Below are 18,782 nucleotides of genomic sequence, written 5' to 3' on the forward strand. Positions count from 1 at the left end.
TGGATAAAGTGAGAGTCACTCTTTTATATATATCTCACTCCCAGTAGAATACACTTGAATCTCTCACGCTTTTGTCTCCTCTCTCCTTCTGGCATTATTGGTACACATCCATGGATCTCCACACCTACCCACCCAACGTTAGCTTTTTGTCATTATTTTCTAGATCTTTGCTTGATGTTATTCTATAGAAAGCTTCTATGTTTTCTTCCAATGGAAATATATCTATCCATGGTTATGTGATTAAGACATTTATCAGAGCTGAGTGTTATGAGGAGCTGTGCACCTGTGTGACATCACATGACCAGGAACCAGATTTGTCCACAGGAAGCAAACAATGAAGCCTCCTGTTGAATGAAAGTAAGCAGTGATCTAGAAAACAGCAAATAATTGTTACAGAAAGTATATTGGAAAATTGTGGAACTTTTCAATACACAAACAATTTAAATTATTTGCTTAAAGTGGACTGTCCCTTTCACTTTTTCCATACCTAGATTATATATCCCTTAATGATTCAGCTATTTGAAGAAATAAAATGTTCTAGTCTAGTGCTAAGTCAGTAGATACTTTATCAGGTTCCTTTATCTCTCAGCTGCCAATGCATATATAGGACAGAAAGCGGATTTACATATACTGCTTCAATAAGGGAAAGGCAGGGGGGAAGTACAGGAACATATTTCTTTAATGAATAATATTATAAAAAACATAAAAGAGCAACAAGATAGTTTAAGTAGAACTTCCAATGAAAGAACATGCTGATTTTACATAACGCTATTGCATAACAGTATACAATGTTGTATTAAACATAATTTCACTCTTTTCATCTAAAACAATTAAGAATTTTCCAACACAATTACATAAAGCCAAACATTCCTGTACACCAGGCTTGTAGGTTCTCAATACATTAGATCATTAGAAATAAAGTTGCCTGAAAAGACTGAGGATATTGCAATTGTATTTAAATAAAAATGCTAATTAGGCTCTTGAATTGTACTCAGCAAAATATATGGTGCACAATTTATTATGATATAAATAAAAAATAATTTACATAAAATATTGCTGAACACCTATTCCCAAGGAATGCAGCAGCCTCTTATCAAGGCTTCATTATTCTGCCTCCACAAAGAGCTTACAGTATTTTACTGCCAGGAAAGCGACAGGAGAACATCAGGGTTGTAATGATAAAGATGTGAAAGTGGCAAAATTACAGCACTAAAAGTAGTACCATAGCAGGGGCTACATGGAAATATTACAAACTAGAGGCAATAAAGAGAGCACAACAAGAGTCAGGAGCAGGCGAGACACTGAGATACTTCAATTGTTCCTGGTGATTAGCAGCCAAAGAGCTCATTCACACAACTACATTGTATCTCACGACCTACAATTTTACAGAGCTAAAAAACGGCAGCCATATCTCTTTATGGGACTGGTGCTTCCTATATGTTCTTGCATCCTAAAGAGGCATGTGCCACCAGATGCCATAATAAAGAGACAGCATATGGTGGCACATGGAGTTCCTGCGTGGCTCTGCTGTACGCAGGATGTCTAATAATATCACTTGAATGTGTTCAGATGGCTTATTGCTATTTATGAGGAATGCATTGAGTCCGTAATACGTTCACAGCCAATCTCACGTCAAATCAGCTGTCATTCCAAAATGACACTGGATAAACATTTAATATTAATTATTATGCAAATTATCTTCTTTATTCTAAATGACCAGATGAGCAACATGTAATGTTGATTAGTAAAATAAACATTATAGTTTAGCAGGTACTGCTAAACCCCAACAGACTTTACAGAATCTGTGGTTCCGGTGCATAGAGAAAGTTGGGTGATAATCAGTCTGGAGTAAAGGTTGCAGCTACTATTACTAAAGTGGAGATAAAGACATCTTGGCATGACATGCCCACCCAGCATTGATCTGTCGAGATGAAACTGTCATATGCCATCCAGTACATTTATAATTGCACACACAGCTGATTTACTGGTGCCTCTGCGTGACTGCAGCTAATCTCCATGAATGGGGCAATAATGGCAATCATAAAAGAATGTAAATGGAATATTTAAGCAGATGATGGATTGTGGATAGTTTTTATAGCCTATGCATATGCATAATGCATTATACATAGGGATCAATGAATGTTACTATGAAATAGGCTTGTCATTACTTTTAACTTCCTTAATAAAGATAAGAAAGTATGGCTGATCAGAGGTGCCCATGTGTTTACAACATAGTGGGCACCACCCTGATACAACAAGTTTATTAGCCAGAGTAAATAATGGTTGAAACATGTACTTTTATGTTGAAGGAAATCTACCATCAAAATCCAGCATGATAAAACACTTACTCGTAGATCCAGGCACCATGACTGTGGTAATCTTTGATTATCTGTTATCCATGGCCTCCTGCCTTCTAACATAAACTTTATCTTAACTAATGGGCTCTGGGTGTGTTTCCAGATGTATTTTCTCTGGTTGTTACAATGAGCAGAGCAGGTCTCCCCTTTCCCTGCACTTCCTACTGCTGCCAGATTAGAAGGCAGAGGGAGAAGGGAGAGAGCAGGAGGAGTGGGAGACATGTTCGGCTAGTGTAATAGGCTTTGATTCTGCAGGACTGAGGGTCTGAGGTTACTTCCCCGGAGCCCTTCAAGTGCATTAGCAAAATTTTTAAAGTTGATTAAAAAAATGAAGATTTTTACAGTGGCAGTGTCTGGATCTATGAGTTAGTGCCCCTAGCTAATCATGTTTGATTTTAAATGGTAGATCTTTGATGGTAGATGGGAGGATATTTAGATAGCATACTAACTACTACTGTCCCCCTACCATTCTCATTTCCATGTTCCACTGGTCCCCTGCCTATTCCAGCTTTCTGTTTCATCTCAGAAGCCAGGGGTTAGTTAAGAGGAAATTTCCTAAGTGTTGAGAGGGACTGTAAAGCAAAGATTGTCAGGGCATCCATTAAGCACTGAAAGTAGAGGCAAGCATTGCCTGTATTACCTTCTTGTGTCAAAATTTGGCCCCTGCTATAAAACCCCTTTGTGATGTCATGGCTGTGAATTCTCGTTATCATGTACCATTACTACAAATAAATCTTGCTGTTGCCTTTAATGCATTGTTTAGGGCTGGAGGAGAAAGGTTACAGCTCAGAGTTGATGAAAAAGCTCAGGTTGGACAGATGTACCATAAGTAACGAGTACCAAAAAGCCCACTTTCTATTTCTTAACATCCCATTCCTCCAATACAATCTAGTCCAGAACTGCACAACATAAAGTTCAATATAGTGACAAACTCAGACAAAAATAACATTTTAACTTTGAATTATCCACAGAAATAAACTATTTTTGGTGACAAACCTATATCTGGTGTTACCCTTGACCGTCCTAAATGTCTTTGAAAAATATTCCCACTTCCAAGCTTTTCTGAGGCAAAAATGTTATTCAAACTCCATTGAGACTAATGTAATTAAAGAACATAAATGCGGGAAGATTTAATGACTGATAATTTGTGGATGAAAGCATCTGAAATTTATTGTAGGTTCCCAGTTGCTCAGGAGAAATATTGTTGCATTTGATTTCTTTGAAAGGAATTTTGCTGCACATTATTATGATTCTAGGCCGAGAGTAATTTAAAAAAAATTGATTGTCCTGTATATGGTGTATACCAAGATTTTATTTGTGATGCTAAGGCTACTTTTGAAGCATTGATTTACCATAGCTTTTACTGAAAGATAAAAGTCACTTTAACTCTAAAAAATATAATAAATGTACGCAATTTGTAGGAAGTAGTAAAAAAAAGTATTACCTTTCCAGTAGATTGTAATAAAAGATAGCAATGATTACGATGCTGAACAAGACAGGCAGTATAGATTCAAGATGGTAGCGAGAGCAATTTATGAAAACCGGTAGGCAGGACAGGACTGTGTTATATCATATTACAGTCAGTTGGATGTTTTATGGCCAGTGATAGGAAATTGTGAGGCTGATGTAGCTTATTTTACGGAGGTGGACTTGGTGTACATCGGTGTTTTGCGGAGATATAGCTGAGATCTGGCTAATTTCCACCTTGGCCATCAGATTTCTACTGAGCTTTTGGTTTGATGATGGCAAGAATAGAGCTGAGGATTCAAATATCCAACATCCAATAAATGGGCTATAATGTTGGTGTGAAAAAAGCTTCACATTTTAACTCAAACGTTGAGATGTTCCTTTCTTGTAGGCCAATACTTATAGAGCTAGAAATTGTCTGCATCTGCTAACCAAGTACATAGTCATATTGATGTGATTACGAAAACTCTCCCCTGTCTGGGGTAAGAGTGCAAAGCATAATAAGGGGGAGCTAGAAAGAATTCAGTGGGATTGCAAGCAGGGATTTCTCCCAGAAGCTCAATCTCTCTTTCAAGGAAAGAAGGCGTTTAAAATCTTTAGCCATGATCAGCTCAAAGTGCACCCTCTTGCACAACGCATTCAGTTTTACAGGGGTCAATGTTTTCCACTTTGAGCGATGGTTTGTCTAGCAGCTATTAAAATAGAATATTAACCATCCTACTTTCAGCGGAACCATAATTATGCCACTTTAGGGTGGGTAAACCTCATACGGACTAAGCCACCGGTTTCCCAACAATCCCACCAGCACCAAAGGGATGACCATAATGTACCATTATTTATTCTTTTAGGGGTAAGATATTACCTCAAGTGCATTTTTTTATTTGTTCTAAATTATTTATACCAGGCAAATATTGAGTTGTCCAATTAAAGGCTTAAACCAACTGCTTGATGTCAAAAGCTCTATTTAAAGGACATCTACCATCAGATTTACTGATGGTGGACTTACCAAACTTACTTGTTCATTCTTTACTCTAGGGGATGGCAACGTCTTTCTTATCTCCAGGAATGGCCAGATACCTCGAAAGAAATCTTCATAAAAATATTCATATGTGCCACAGGCGCTCTGGCCTATGTTACAAGAGCGCCATTTTGCTCCTCCATCTGATTATTTACGAACACCCCCCAGGCAATGCAGTCTGGTCCTGTCATACACTAAAGCAGAAAGCCATTGATGTCCTGTTCGCAGGGCAGGATCAGGCTGCAAAGTACAGCGTGGGAGCGTGCATAATCAGAGGGCGGAGCCAACAGGTGCCACGGTGACATAGGACTTGGCTCAACTGTATTTTTTTTACAAAGACTTTGGCTGTTCCTAGAAGTAAGAAAGTCATTGCCATCCTCTACAGTAAAGAACAAACAAGTAAGTTTGGGCATTCTATAGATCAGCAAATCTCTCTGATGGTAGTTGTCCTTTTTGTCCTTTAAGTCCTGGTCCCATTTGGACATATAAGGAAGTTTTTTCATAAAGATATTATATACTGTGTTATTACAAGGAAGCTGATTATTAAGTTTTAAAATAACTCTTGACAATGACAGTAGCCAATCACCTTTCTTGCATAAATAATCTATTAACGTCAAACTCTTGTTGTAATTAAAGGCCTGGAGGTTTGGCGCATGTAGTTGAGAGAACACTTAGCGTTACACATAAAGAGGTGGAATAGATCAGACAGCAAGTGAGGATTCTGTTCTTGAAATTGGTGTATTGATGTGTTCAGAACTGGGATACTTTGAAAGTGGGAATATCTTCTAGCCAGTAGTTTTTGTGGTTAGTAGCAATAAAAAAGTCAACAAAGCCAAGCTGCATAGAAGGTCATGGATAGAGGTGAGAAAATCTTGCACCATGTGCATTGCTGAAACTTCAACAAATTTTTCTGAAGACTCAATTTGGGTGTCAAATGAATTGGTTTGAACTGATGTTGATATAATAGTTTCTTTTAGTTTTTCTAAAGTAAACCATAAAAGAATCAGAAATAATTCAGTGCCTGAAAAACTTTGCTAATTTGTAGTCATAGTCAAGACAAACTGTTGTGTGTGTGAAGGAATGGGCAATATATTGGCAATAGGCTTCAGTGTACTATAAAATTTACATCTAGATTCAAGAAGTACTGGTTTTATGTTATATGCCTTGTTCCTGGTTTTCAATAACATGCTAGATATTGGAGAATGCAAAAAACTTCACGAAAAATCATAATATATACAAAGATGTGTTTGATTCTATTGGACTGTCATGTTTTAAATTGCTTTAACCATTCTGGCCCAATTGCTGATATCACTAATGCAAGAGCCAGTAGACAGACAGGATCCAAACTTTCTAAGTGGAGAAAGTGAAGACTTTTTAATTTTCCTGTTTCTACTTTGAGCTTTTGATTTATTCTAAGGTATTGCACACTGAGCATTGGCATAATCAAGATATATAGCTTTGGAAATTTTCATCCGTCGCTGTAATAGAAGAAGTCTTGCAGTGCTCTGCATGCTGCTGGGAGAAGGCAGGTGCTTATGGAAAGTGCGGCATGGATAATTGTGCTCATTTTAAGCTAAATATCAACCAACAAAAATTCCAGATATTTAAAAAAAAAAATCAAGATACCTTGTTGTGAACTCAGATCAACATCGTATACTTAAATGTAGACACTCACAGTACAAGGAAGAGCCATATTTTTATTAATTGACATTGTGCCATAAGCTGCATTGTTTAGCCCCTTGCCTTGAGCATTCTGTATGAGCTCCATCTGGGTTCATTATCTTCACTTTAAGCAGTGTGCCTCATCCCTGGTCTGAAATGACATATATGGGTCCCAATGGAAATATTGTTGATGTTATTGGTTGTATAAAATGTATTCTGCTAACAGACCTTGTTGCAGTCTTTTTATGAGCCTACTGGTTTCTGACAGATGAAAGCAGGAAGGTTAAAATGATCAATCACATTTCCTACTCAAACACAAGATTACTTTTTTATATATGTTATTGGAATCTGTAGACTTGTTTGCTATATTTTTTGTAGTTATATGTGACCTAATGCAGTAGATTAGAGATGGGTGAATTTATGTAAATTCGGCTCAACATGATTTGAACCAATTCGATTTGAACCAAATCATAACGAATCACGGCAATGTGACGTAACAGTACATCACATGCCGGGTGCATAGAGAGGGCTCACGGACTGAGCCCTCTCCATAGTCGGTAAGTCTTTGCTGCATATTAGTGCATTATTTAATTCTTAAAGGGTGGACTTGATGGACTTGTGTCTTTTTCTGGCCTTATATACTATGATACTATGAAAAACAAAAAACTTTTTTAAGATTTTTGTACAATAAGAGGCTTTCTGTACTTGTAGAACAATTGTTACCCAGTAAATTCCTGTTAACCACACCCTGTTTGAATATATACACATGTAGTTTATTATGAGCTAACATAAAGATGTTGATGTTGTAACAGTTTTCATTAAAGGGGTTTTTAAAAAAAAATGTCAACACAGCAAGATATGACTGGAAATGCTATCATGCAAGCATTCAATGAGGCAGATCACCTCTGTAGCTAATAACTGCTGGGACATGGGGAATGGAAGCTTGAGGGGATCACTGAGTAAAAACTTTATTTTTTTATATCTCTAAATTGAACTGGAACAAACTTGCAGTGGTGCCCAGAGCTAATATTCAAGCCCAGACAACATTAGGAGATATGTTCTGGCATACTACAAGTATCCTGCTAGGGTTTTCGTGCTGTGGCGAGTATCAACATAATCATAGACCTTTGCGATGTAAGATCTTGTTCATTCTTAGCTCCTGCTATGACAAGGCCCTTCGAAATAAAGTATAATATTCTGTTTTGTCACAAACAACAATCTAGAATAGTTAAATGCAATGAAACATTAAGTATGAAAAAACCCAGCTATTATTTTTATTCTTCTATGGAAACAACAACTGCAAAAAATGATTCTCAGCTTGCGCTTAACTTAAAAGCTGAGTTATCTGCCAGGATCAGTGTTCCCAGTGACTAATTTGTGTCTTTCATGTTTTTCACTATGTTGCCTCAAACAAGTTTATGACTATACATGTCCCACCATATTCAGTATATAGTCCCTACCAAACAGATTAGTAACAATCTATAGCAGTACTTACCAATAAAGTAAGCCAGTAGTATCGCAAGAAGGACAGCCGCAGCTATGGCCGATAGTGCCGCACATTTCCAGCTGCAATACTTAGACGGTTTCTTCAACTTGAAGGCATTTCTAGAGAAAGTATTTCGTGGTAAAAGCCGCGGAGGAGGAGTGTAAACTGTTCCTGAAGTCAGGGGATATCCAGGAGAAGAGCTGCTGAATAAAGGAGTTGTTCCTGATGATGTCTTGAATAAGAAGTGCCTGGAAAGAAGAAGGGGGCAGGATTATAAAACTAATAATACACTGTTATAAGGTTAAGGCTAAGACTGGCATAAAGAATGTCACCACACTAGACACAACACTTTGCAAATTTTACTTATTGCTCTTGCAAGCAAATTCCCTTAATGCAATAAACAATACTGTAGTCAAATATTCATGCAAATGTAAATGACCAAGGACATATTTAGCTGCAAGCAGAATTGACATACATTATTACATTTGTTCGCAAACCTTATTATTCTTATAGAAACACTGACATCATTTAATATATGAGAACAGGGCATCTGGTGAAGAAAACATTGGCTTCTGTGAAACCCAATCCTAATGTATGATGATATTTCCTATATTATTATATCCTAGCGAGATTATATACACTGATACATTTCTTATTTTCATACAAAAACTTTAGTAAAAATCAAGATTTGTGGTTTCCATAATGTTGGATTATTTTTGCTCGCACTCAAGGTTACTAGTGGTGCTCCTGTCCAGCGGTCGTCAGTCTTTCCGATGTTTCCAAACCAGAGATTATCCAGGGACAACTGAGCTGCTGGCATAGGAGTGGTGGCAGGTTAAATAGGTCATTATGGGAAGCTTTATTCATGTTATTTCGGTAGCAATTTCTTTTATTAAAGGATCCTATAAATAAGGACTAGAGAACTCATTTATAGGTGCTTAATTCCTCAAATGAGCCTATAATTTCCTAGTCATGAACTGCACACAGAATATTCCAATTATGAATCCTCACTGACGACATCTCTGGTAATCCATAAGAAAGTGTCTAATACTGCCCGCCCTGCTCCTGCCCAAAGTGCCTTGTGGGTCTGAGAAGCCCAACAACTGGTCAGGAGGGGGAGATTTTTGTGTTTTCTTTATCAAAAAACTGGCAGATAAGGCATAATAAATCCCCAGTGATCAATTGCGGTCCAACTTTTGACATTACCAATAATTGTGATAACAGGGTTTCTGTTAACCCATTTGAAGCATGCACACTTTCGATCCATTCAACTGTATAGAAGTAGGTCAGGAGTGGACATATAATAATGGGTGTGGAATGTCAAGGTTCTGCAGTGATACATTCTGCAGTGATTCTTACAGTGGAAGAAACAATCAAAATGTTTCCACCCTTAGGAAACATGTGACCTTTTCAAATATATGAATAACTCCCCACACTCAGGATTGGCTGTAGAGGAGCAGGGGGCGTCGCTAAGCACAGTGATGGGTATTTTCATTAGCATCTTTTCATATATTTGAAAAGGTCACATGGAGTAGCTGTTCCCAAGGGTGAGGGGGGGGGCACTGCTCCTTTCCAGACCCTCCCATTTGGCAACTGCCTAGTCACACAGCAGATGCTAATGAAAGGTACAATATAACATATCTTTTTTTTCTGTAAAACCAATTTTTAATACAAAAACACTTTGACAGCATATGTACTATGCTCTGTGGGGACTGGGGGAGTGCTAAAAATGGGTCTCATGGTGACAGGTCCCCTTTAATTGTGTTTTTATGTTCCACTGTGGGTTGTAAATAGATAATCCCTCCCTGTACCGTACAAAAGACAGCAAAATGTTGAACTCAATGTATCCTCAACAGTTAGCAATTCCTATATTTGACTCCATTCAAATGGTCAGACAGAGGAATCCTGTTCTCATTAATCAGACTTCTTATCCCCCATCTTTTGACTATAATATTAGGTCAGCCCTACGTCTATTCGCTGGCCACTATTTCCATGGATGCAGTAAGTAATCTTTGGCTATGTCGCTTTACTAATTCTGTTGCATTATCCTTAGTAGATGAAAAACCCTTTAATAAAGCCAGAAAATGTTCTATCTGTATAACAGATGGCATATGATTCTTCTCTGAGACAAGACTATTCTAGTGGCTGAGTGTTACATTTGCATAAGTATGTAATATTGTGCTAGTAAATGACAGATATTATCACCAGATAATATTTTTACACAATAACTGTGGAACCCATTAAGTCTTTAAAATAACATCTTAACAAATACATGTGAAAAAAAAAAACATGCAGCAGATCCAGAGATAAGATGTCTTCAAATAATACCTTGTAAAAAAAAACATAAAAAGCATCTGCACAAAGAGCAAATAATGTCAGTCTTTTATAGGAGAATCTACAATTACAGGTATTTTCCCAGGCATATAAAGGTATTTAAGTTGGAAAAGGCAGATTCTATATTCTTATGTTGTCACTTTCAAGGAACAACAGAATCAATGTTCATTTCTCCAAGGAGTGTTTAATGATTTCATACCATACCATATCTATACAACTAAAGTTTTTTTGGCTACCAGTCAGTCTCAAAAACATTCAGACATGGATACAGAGTACAATGATACCTATCAAAATGAATTCTACTGGATCCATCTTCTTTGAGAAGATTATGAAGACCATTTAAATTTTGGTTTGGCTCTGACCTCCTGATGTATTCGGCAGGTGGCTGTCTTGGCAAACAATTCTAGAATTCCTCTATTACCTATAACCCTTCAGGCCTGAACAGTTGCTGACTATAGTGAGTCAACAGGAAGGAACTTCGCGACTCCACTTATCAAGGAAGTGGCATCAAGGGGAAATTTTTTGCAATGCCTGGTGTTTCGCAAGGCAATGTGATTGTTTTAAGGGTTTGTAAATCATACAACTGGTGAACAAGCTCAGATAAATGCCCCTCTCTCAATAATCATCTTATTATTATCATAGGCAAGATTACCATGACAAGCTATAGAAGAAGATTAAACTATTCCCAATAAGTAAAGAGAACAGACTAAAGTGGACCTGTCACCAAGAAAGTGCTTTTTGGCTGGCAACATTTTACAATAGCCTATAATATGCCATTGTCAGCATTTCAGTACATTCTAAAAGTTTATTTCACATTACCTAGTGTCCTGCCAGATGCATGTGGTGAATCATGTGGGGAGGGGGCTAGGCAGAGGTCTATGTCTCAGTCTCATCATGCATTCTTCCTCTACTCTACACTATCCCCTCACCTGCCTGCTCAATGCACTTGACAGGAAATGAGGATGAGTGTGGAGGAGATGCTGAGACACAGACACACAAGCTCCTGAAGCTGCCCTGCCCTCTCCTGCTGTGGACTCACCACATGCTGCTGGCAGGAAATGTTAAATAAAGTTATATAAAGTCCTGAAATGATTCAGAATGCTGACAAAGGGATTTTTAAAATCAGCATAACATAGGCAATTGGAACCAACTAAAAATCACATTCCTGGTGACAGGTTCTCTTAAATCCCAATTTTTCCCTTACAAGCATGCACCCAAACTCAAATTTTGTAAAGTATACATCTACGAACCACTGCTGCCTATATTACCTACGGCTAGTGGGAAGCAAATTTTGGAGCTTGGTAAGATAAACCACATAATAATGTATAGAAAATAAAAAGCTATCATCAGAAAATAAAAACAAATTACATGAAACTAATTTGTTTCACGAATTTTAATTAGTAAATAGAAACACATAGGCAATAGGAAAGGAAAAGGAAAGGAAAGCTCAGGCAGCAGTAATGCATGCTTTTAACATATGGCAACATATTCTGTTTTCTTTATATTGCTAATTAAACAGTGATGTCTCATGTAAGCTCTGCATTGCTTGGGTATAATGCATTTGAGAAATAATATAGAACTAACAATTGCTAACTATCTATAACAAGCAGTGGGATGTACAGAAGTCATAGAGAATAAGAATTGGATAACAGCAGGATAGGGGATAACAAGCTGATCTGTGAGGGTCTGACTGCTCAGATCATGAAAACAGACCCCCATCAATCCAAGGAGAACGAGGTCCTGTTTCTAATTAGTGGAGCAGCAAGTTGAGCAAGCATCCTGCCATTACATTGGAAATAGCTGAGCACAACGACAAAGACAGCAAATGGGAGTGTCAGAAATAGCGGAGCACTCCTGCAGTATTGAATACAGCAGCAGGATGCATGATCAAACACGTGCTCCATCAATTAGTGAGAACAGGACCCCAATCTGAATGGGGTCTATTCTAAGGTCCCAGCAGTCGGGCCCCTTACCAATAAGATTGCCATTCCCAATCCTGAGTATAATATGTAAACTTGGTACCACCCTTTTAAGCCTTGGCTGAACTGAAGCTCTAAATTCGATAAATTGAGTACATTAGGACAAAGAACATGGGAGCTGGAATAAGGACCATTGACTGGGGATGAGGTAAAGAAAGGAGGACACCAGCACAAGGTTACATGGTGACAGTATTTCTTTCAACAAAATAATATATCATACCTCCCAACTTTTGGGCGAGAGAAAGAGGGACAGAAAGCCCCTCCCCCTTTTTCTAAACCACGCCCATAGTCACACCCACAAACATAGTATAATATTGACCTTGATGGTCCCCACATAGAACAATGCCCCTTACTTTGCCCCCCTATAATTACACCTAATGCAATTCTGCAACATATAAAACCCCTCTTTAATTTTATCCTCCCTTTATATTTGGTTTTCCACTTTTATTTAATCTCCCAAATTTATACATAATCCTATCTGTACTCCTACCCCCACCCCTCTTCACATGGTGTGGTCCCTGTTCTCTATCCTCCTCATTCTGTGGCCTCCTGTCCTCCATCCTCCTCCTGTCCTCCATCCTTCTCCAGTATCCTCCATCCTCTTCCGCCTCCTGTATCCGCCTGTCCTCCATCCTCCTCCTGTATCCTCCATCCTCCTCCTCCTCCTGTTCTCCATCCTCCTCCTCCTCCTGTTCTCCATCCTCCTCCTCCTCCTATATCCTCCTGTCCTCCATCCTCCTCCTATATCCTCCTGTCCTCCATCCTCCTCCTGTCCTCTATCCTCCTTCTGTATCCTCCTGTCCTCTATCCTCCTCCTGTCCTCCATCCTCCTCCTCCTGTAGCCCACTGTCCTCTAGCCTCCTCCTGTCCTCCATCCTCCTCCTGTAGCCCACTGTCTTCTAGCCTCCTCCTGCAGCCTCCTCCGGTGTCCCCCAGCAGCCTTCACCTGTCCCCCCATTAGCCTCCTCCTGTCCCCCACTAGCTGCCTCCTGTCCCCTAGCAGCCTCCTCCTGTCCCCCAGCAGCCTCCTCCTGTCCCCCAGCAGCCTCCTCCTGTCCCCCAGCAGCCTCCTCCTGTCCCCCAGCAGCCTTCACTGTCCCCCAGTAGCCTCCTCCTGTCCCCCAGTAGCCTCCTCCTGTCCCCCAGTACTACCTTCACTGTCCCCCAGCAGCCTTCACCAGTGCCCCAGCAGCCTTCACCTGTGTCCTCCAGCTCTCCCTGTCCTGTATCCTCCTCCTGGCCCCCTGTCCCTTCAGGTTCTTACCTCTCCTGGTTCCAGTCATTCAGTCTTCTCCCGGGCTCCGACTTGGCTCGCGGAGGGGGCGGGGCAAGCCGGGGGCGGTGCTACTGCCTCACATGACTTCATCATGTGAGGAGGTAGCAGGGGCTGGTCCCGCCTCATCCTGGCTCCGATGCTTCCGCTGCTCTGCAGCTCTTATCTAGGGGGCCAGGAGGAGGCGGGACAAAGTAGGGGAGAGGCAGGGAAGCCGTGACATTCTCCCAACCGCCCGTGACGCGGGTACAGAGCCCAAAAAACGGGACGGTTGGGAGGTATGATATATGTTTTATGGCCTTCTGCACATGATAACATTTGCAGAGGCCTATTGTGTCTTTCTGGATTATGTCAAATGGTAAATTCAGTATCCAAGTAATATGTCATCTATTTAAATCCAAATAATTTAGAGAGCAATATAAATAGGATAAAAGTTTACAAAATGTTTAATGTTTTAAAAACTGTATAGAAAGAAAAAGTCATTTCTAAAATGTGAGGTTTTGAAAGGAATCACGTTCCTATCCCCAGCAGCACTGCTGCCTTCTCACTCTGCTGGCTTAGACATGTCTCCCTATGGAACTAATCTATAATCACATAGGCCGAAGTTAACTTCGGTGCTGGATTAACAAGGTAACATTTTATTGCTTTGCTCTTCTGTGGCATAATACAGTCAACGACTTGTACAAAACAATGAATTAATTGGGCTTTGTAACATTTCAACCTCTTAATTATAACATATTAATTGGAAAATACCTTTAACCTTTTAAATATTGGGAGTGCAGCAACTTTACTGCCTCCTGGGTTTTATACTGTAAGACGGAGCGATGAAGACAAGCTTACGGTCTAAATCATTGTTGACTATCTCCGCAAATAGAAACTTTTGTTACAGTTCCCAAAAGTAGATGTGGAATAGGCAGAGTTATATAGGTATTAAAAAAGTCTTGTAAGGAAAATCATCTTACAGTTTCAAAGCAAATACAGTTGGACACTGGTCTTAGGGTATACAGGTGGTCCCCTACTTAAGAACACTTGACTTACATACGACCCCTAGTTACAAACGGACCACTGGATATTGGTAATTTATTGTGCTTTAGTACTAGGTTACAATGATCAGCTGTAACAGTTATCACAGGTCTCTGTAATTAAGATTTATTGTTAATCCTGGTTCTTATGACAACCCAACATTTTTAAAATCCAATTGCCCACCTATGGGGGATGTATATCTGGCTGGCCGGATTCACGTCCCCCATACATTCCTGTGAATTACATTGTTTATCTAGAAGAAGGCCAAAATATCCCCACAAGGCTGGTGCCAATTTGCTCAAATTAGGGAAAATTTCCTTCACAAGCCCAGTATGTACTTTTATAATACTATATTATACTACAAAGGACATAACAAAGAAAAAAGGGAAAATCGTAAAGCACAATATTTAACCCTTTTATATATGTGCCCTAAGGTTATGAAAATATCTGATAATCTTAATCTTTTGTACAGTATATTCTTGACAATAAAGAAATGTAAAAAAAAATGTTTTGTGTGAATGGGGGAAAAAATTCAGATGTATAACTATTGCATATAAGTTGTATAACCGTAAGATGAGTTATGTCAAATTAGATGTATCTTAATAATTTATTATAGTCTACAGGCAGTCCCCGGGTTACATACAAGATAGGGTCTGGAGGTTTGTTCTTAAGTTGAATTTGTATGTAAGTCGAAACTGTATATTTTATAATGGAAGTTCTAGACATTTTTTTTTCTTTTGCCCCAGTGACAATTGGAGTTTCAAAATTTTTGATGTAATTGGACCAAGAATTATCAATAAAGCTTCATTACAGACATCTTACAGCTGATCATTGCAGTCTGGGACTATAGTAAAGCATCCAGAGAGATTCACCAGAGGTCACAGTGGGCAGAGGGGTCCGTCTGTAACTATGGGTTGTCTGTAAGTCGGGTGTCCTTAAGTAGGGGACCGCCTGTATATTACTTTCAGTTGCATGTAACACTAAAAATACCTATTTAACCTCCACATAGCATTATATTACTGAATTGCTTTAGAAATCCCTGAAATAGAGATCATAATTCTTCACCTTCCTATATGATTTGTAAGGCTAAGAGTGGTAACTATATTTCCCTTTTTAAAACTTCCCATAATATAAGGGACATTAATCAGTTAAAATCTATTGCAGCAAATAAAAAGTACCAATTTCCTAGCAATTTTCTAGTGGTCAATCATCCTCATACTAAGTTGTAGGGGATGAATCCATTGGGACCACAAGACTGGAGGCAGCTGAAAGTAATACGGTGAACATCCACAACATATCCGAAATGCAACCATGAAACGCTGTTCTGAAAATCAAATGTTCTGCTCAAAAGTGATCTTAAACATGCTGGTGTATATGTAGCTACACTGATAATGAAAAAATTTCCTATGCACTGACATAAGCGTCAAACTACCGTTGCAAGCCTGACACTTTTATGTAAACATTCTCTTTGATTCTTACATGTACTTAGAGCAAATGATGTGAAATGTGATATTTGTAGAACAGACGCATGTAACAAAGTGACACTTGTTTTACCTTAAACAGCTTACATCAGCACAAGTGACAATATACCATATGGTTGTCCTAAGCTATCCTTAATATGTGAACATAACTGTACGTTCGGTAATGAATGTAGGCTGATGTAGGCAAAAACTGATTTTCTTCTTTCCTGCCTCCTAAGTCCTCGTGCGCACGACCCTGTTCTTCACTCACACTGGAAATCGAGGACAAAGCACATGGCCGGGTGGAGATGGGAGGGGTGAGTGCTTCTTACCCCTTCCATCTCCTTAGGATGCCACGAGGCTGCGTTGCAATATGGGCAGGAATAGAACCTGCTCTACCTTTTGTGGATAGGCTGCCCTTAGTGGTCATGGTGCTCATCCTATTAAGATTTTATTTACCACTTTTTTAAACTTGTGCCATTGAGGTTTTAAAAACATAATTAAACTTATATTGTTGTATATATGTTATGTATTTATTTGTTCATTCCTCTACTAGATTTGAATATTTACTGGTACAACAATACAATATGTTTCTCCAGTAACAACTTCCTTTTAACCTCTGAAGGAAAGGCCTTTGCATATGATTTGAAAAGGGGGTTCATGAGAGAGAGAGACTCTTTCCCCTTAATTACCTGATTTTGTTGCTTGTGACAATGGCATCTGAGTGGTTAAAGCCCTTATCTCTAAACTTGTATCTGTCGGGTGAATAAACCAAAATGTCCAAGATATCACAAACAACTTATTAAAACTAACTTTGAAGGGCATTAAAAGCTTCCTCAATATGTCCACTGACTCAGGCTCAAAATAAGGACAATTTGTTAACACAAGGGACTGTTTAAATAGTAGTTTGCCTTTGGCAGTGCATGTATCATGTACTGCAGTCATTTCCTATGTTAGATAACAATCCAAATGTTATGTCCATAGCAGGTAATCATACATTGCTGCTGGCAAGAGACAGACCTGGTTTCTTTTTAATACACTATTTATTTGACTAAAATGTGTGACTTCAGTCTGTCCATCCTCATTGGAAACAAATATAGTGATATGGTAACTTTTTTCCTCCCCTCATGGGATGTGACATATCATTTTAATGGGTTTCTTACTGTTGATTTCCAACATAATTGCTTAACAAGTAAGTATGTGGATAACAATAGGACACATTACAATATCCAACCAACATCTGCCCTCCTGGTAATAATCTCCTTCCATTGGGACCCTAGGGAAAACAGTAGGAACTGTGAGGTTGAGCCACACGGCCCTAATGAACTGTTTTTCTTCATCCCTAAGGCCAAATCAGAATCTATCTTACACCGTACATCCTGCAGCAATTGAGATGCAGAAATGTGCAGCTCTGTGCAAATAATTGTGCTGTCCGGAGCAGAAAAATCATGGATATAATGTAACTCTTAATAAGCACAGTAAATGTTATGGTTCGATTTGTCAAAGAAACATTGACAGATCATGTGATTTAACTCCTTTATCAACTTGTGTAAAATAAATTCCAAACTTTGAAGCACCAAGAATGACCTACATGGCCTATCATGTATTATTATTATTTGGTATGTTAAAAGAAATATTGTCCAATATTTCATATATACCAGATTTCATAAAATAGTTATGTCGCTATTGTGATATATCTTCTCTTATTCTCCTTTTTGTGATGGGGCACACATTAACAGTTATGCAGGCAGCATCGTTTGGTGGATCCATTGCCTGCCTGCTTGAAAATGAAAGCTGCTACCCAATGGCTCTGAGTTCTCCACTCCCATAGGTATGTGGATACCCAAGCATGGGTAATTGACAGCTATAGATTTAGCAGCATTTAACATTACACTGTTCACACGGTGCAGATTGACATCTTTTCTCAGGAGACTATAAAGGTCATTAAAAGCTATTGAAAAAGTCAAGCTAACAGTGTATGTCACAGTGTAGTTCACACTTTAGTTGTAGTGTTTTCCCATTTACGACCTATCCACAGTGATCTCATAGTAGACGTTTACTGTGCATAGGGCAGAATATAGGGATACAACAACAAGTGATATACCAGTAGAACGGGGAACATACAGTACAGACCAAAAGTTTGGTAACACCTTCTCACTCAAAGAGTTTTCTGTATTTTTATAAAAATTATAGCAACTATAAAATTGTAGATTCACAATGAAGGCCTCAAAACTATGAATTAACACATGTGGAATTATTTAGTGAAAATATGTCTTATATTCAGCCATCTTTTGCTTTGCATTCTCTTGATGAGCTTCAAGAGGTAGCCACCGGAAAAGGTTTTCACATCACAGGTGTGCCCTGTTAGGATTAATAACTGATGTGTTGTGCAGAAGTCAGGTGAATACACAGATGATAGTCCTACTAAATAGACTTTTAGAATTTGTATTATGGCTAGAAAAAAAGCAGCCAAGTAGAGAAAAACTAGTGGTCATCATTACTTTTAGAAATTAAGGTTAGTCCGTCCAAAAAATTGTGAAAACTTTGAAAGTGTCCCCAAGTGAAGTTGCAAAAACTCAATTGCTACAAAAAAAAATTGCAGGGTAACAGCAGCTCAGATTAGAGACCAGGTCAATGCCACACAGAGTTCTAGCAGCAGACACATCTCTGCAACAACTGTTAAGAGGAGACTGTGTGCAGAAGCCTTCATGGTAAAATAGCTG

The 18,782-nt window shown here is 38.8% G+C and overlaps 1 protein-coding gene across 18 annotated transcripts in view; it reads right to left on the reverse strand.

Annotated features, from left to right (window-relative positions):
• Positions 1–18,782, reverse strand: part of TENM2 (teneurin transmembrane protein 2) — a 1,545,179-nt gene that overhangs the window by 277,215 nt on the left and 1,249,182 nt on the right. For all 18 annotated transcript variants that reach the window (XM_072145937.1, XM_072145941.1, XM_072145939.1 and 15 more), the window contains one exon: positions 8,000–8,238. In XM_072145937.1, the coding sequence (XP_072002038.1) occupies positions 8,000–8,238 (239 nt within the window). The remainder of the gene's footprint in view (positions 1–7,999; positions 8,239–18,782) is intronic.

The sequence above is a fragment of the Engystomops pustulosus genome, chromosome 4 (genome assembly GCF_040894005.1).
Source record: "Engystomops pustulosus chromosome 4, aEngPut4.maternal, whole genome shotgun sequence".
In the NCBI taxonomy this organism is placed as follows: Eukaryota; Metazoa; Chordata; class Amphibia; order Anura; family Leptodactylidae; genus Engystomops; species Engystomops pustulosus.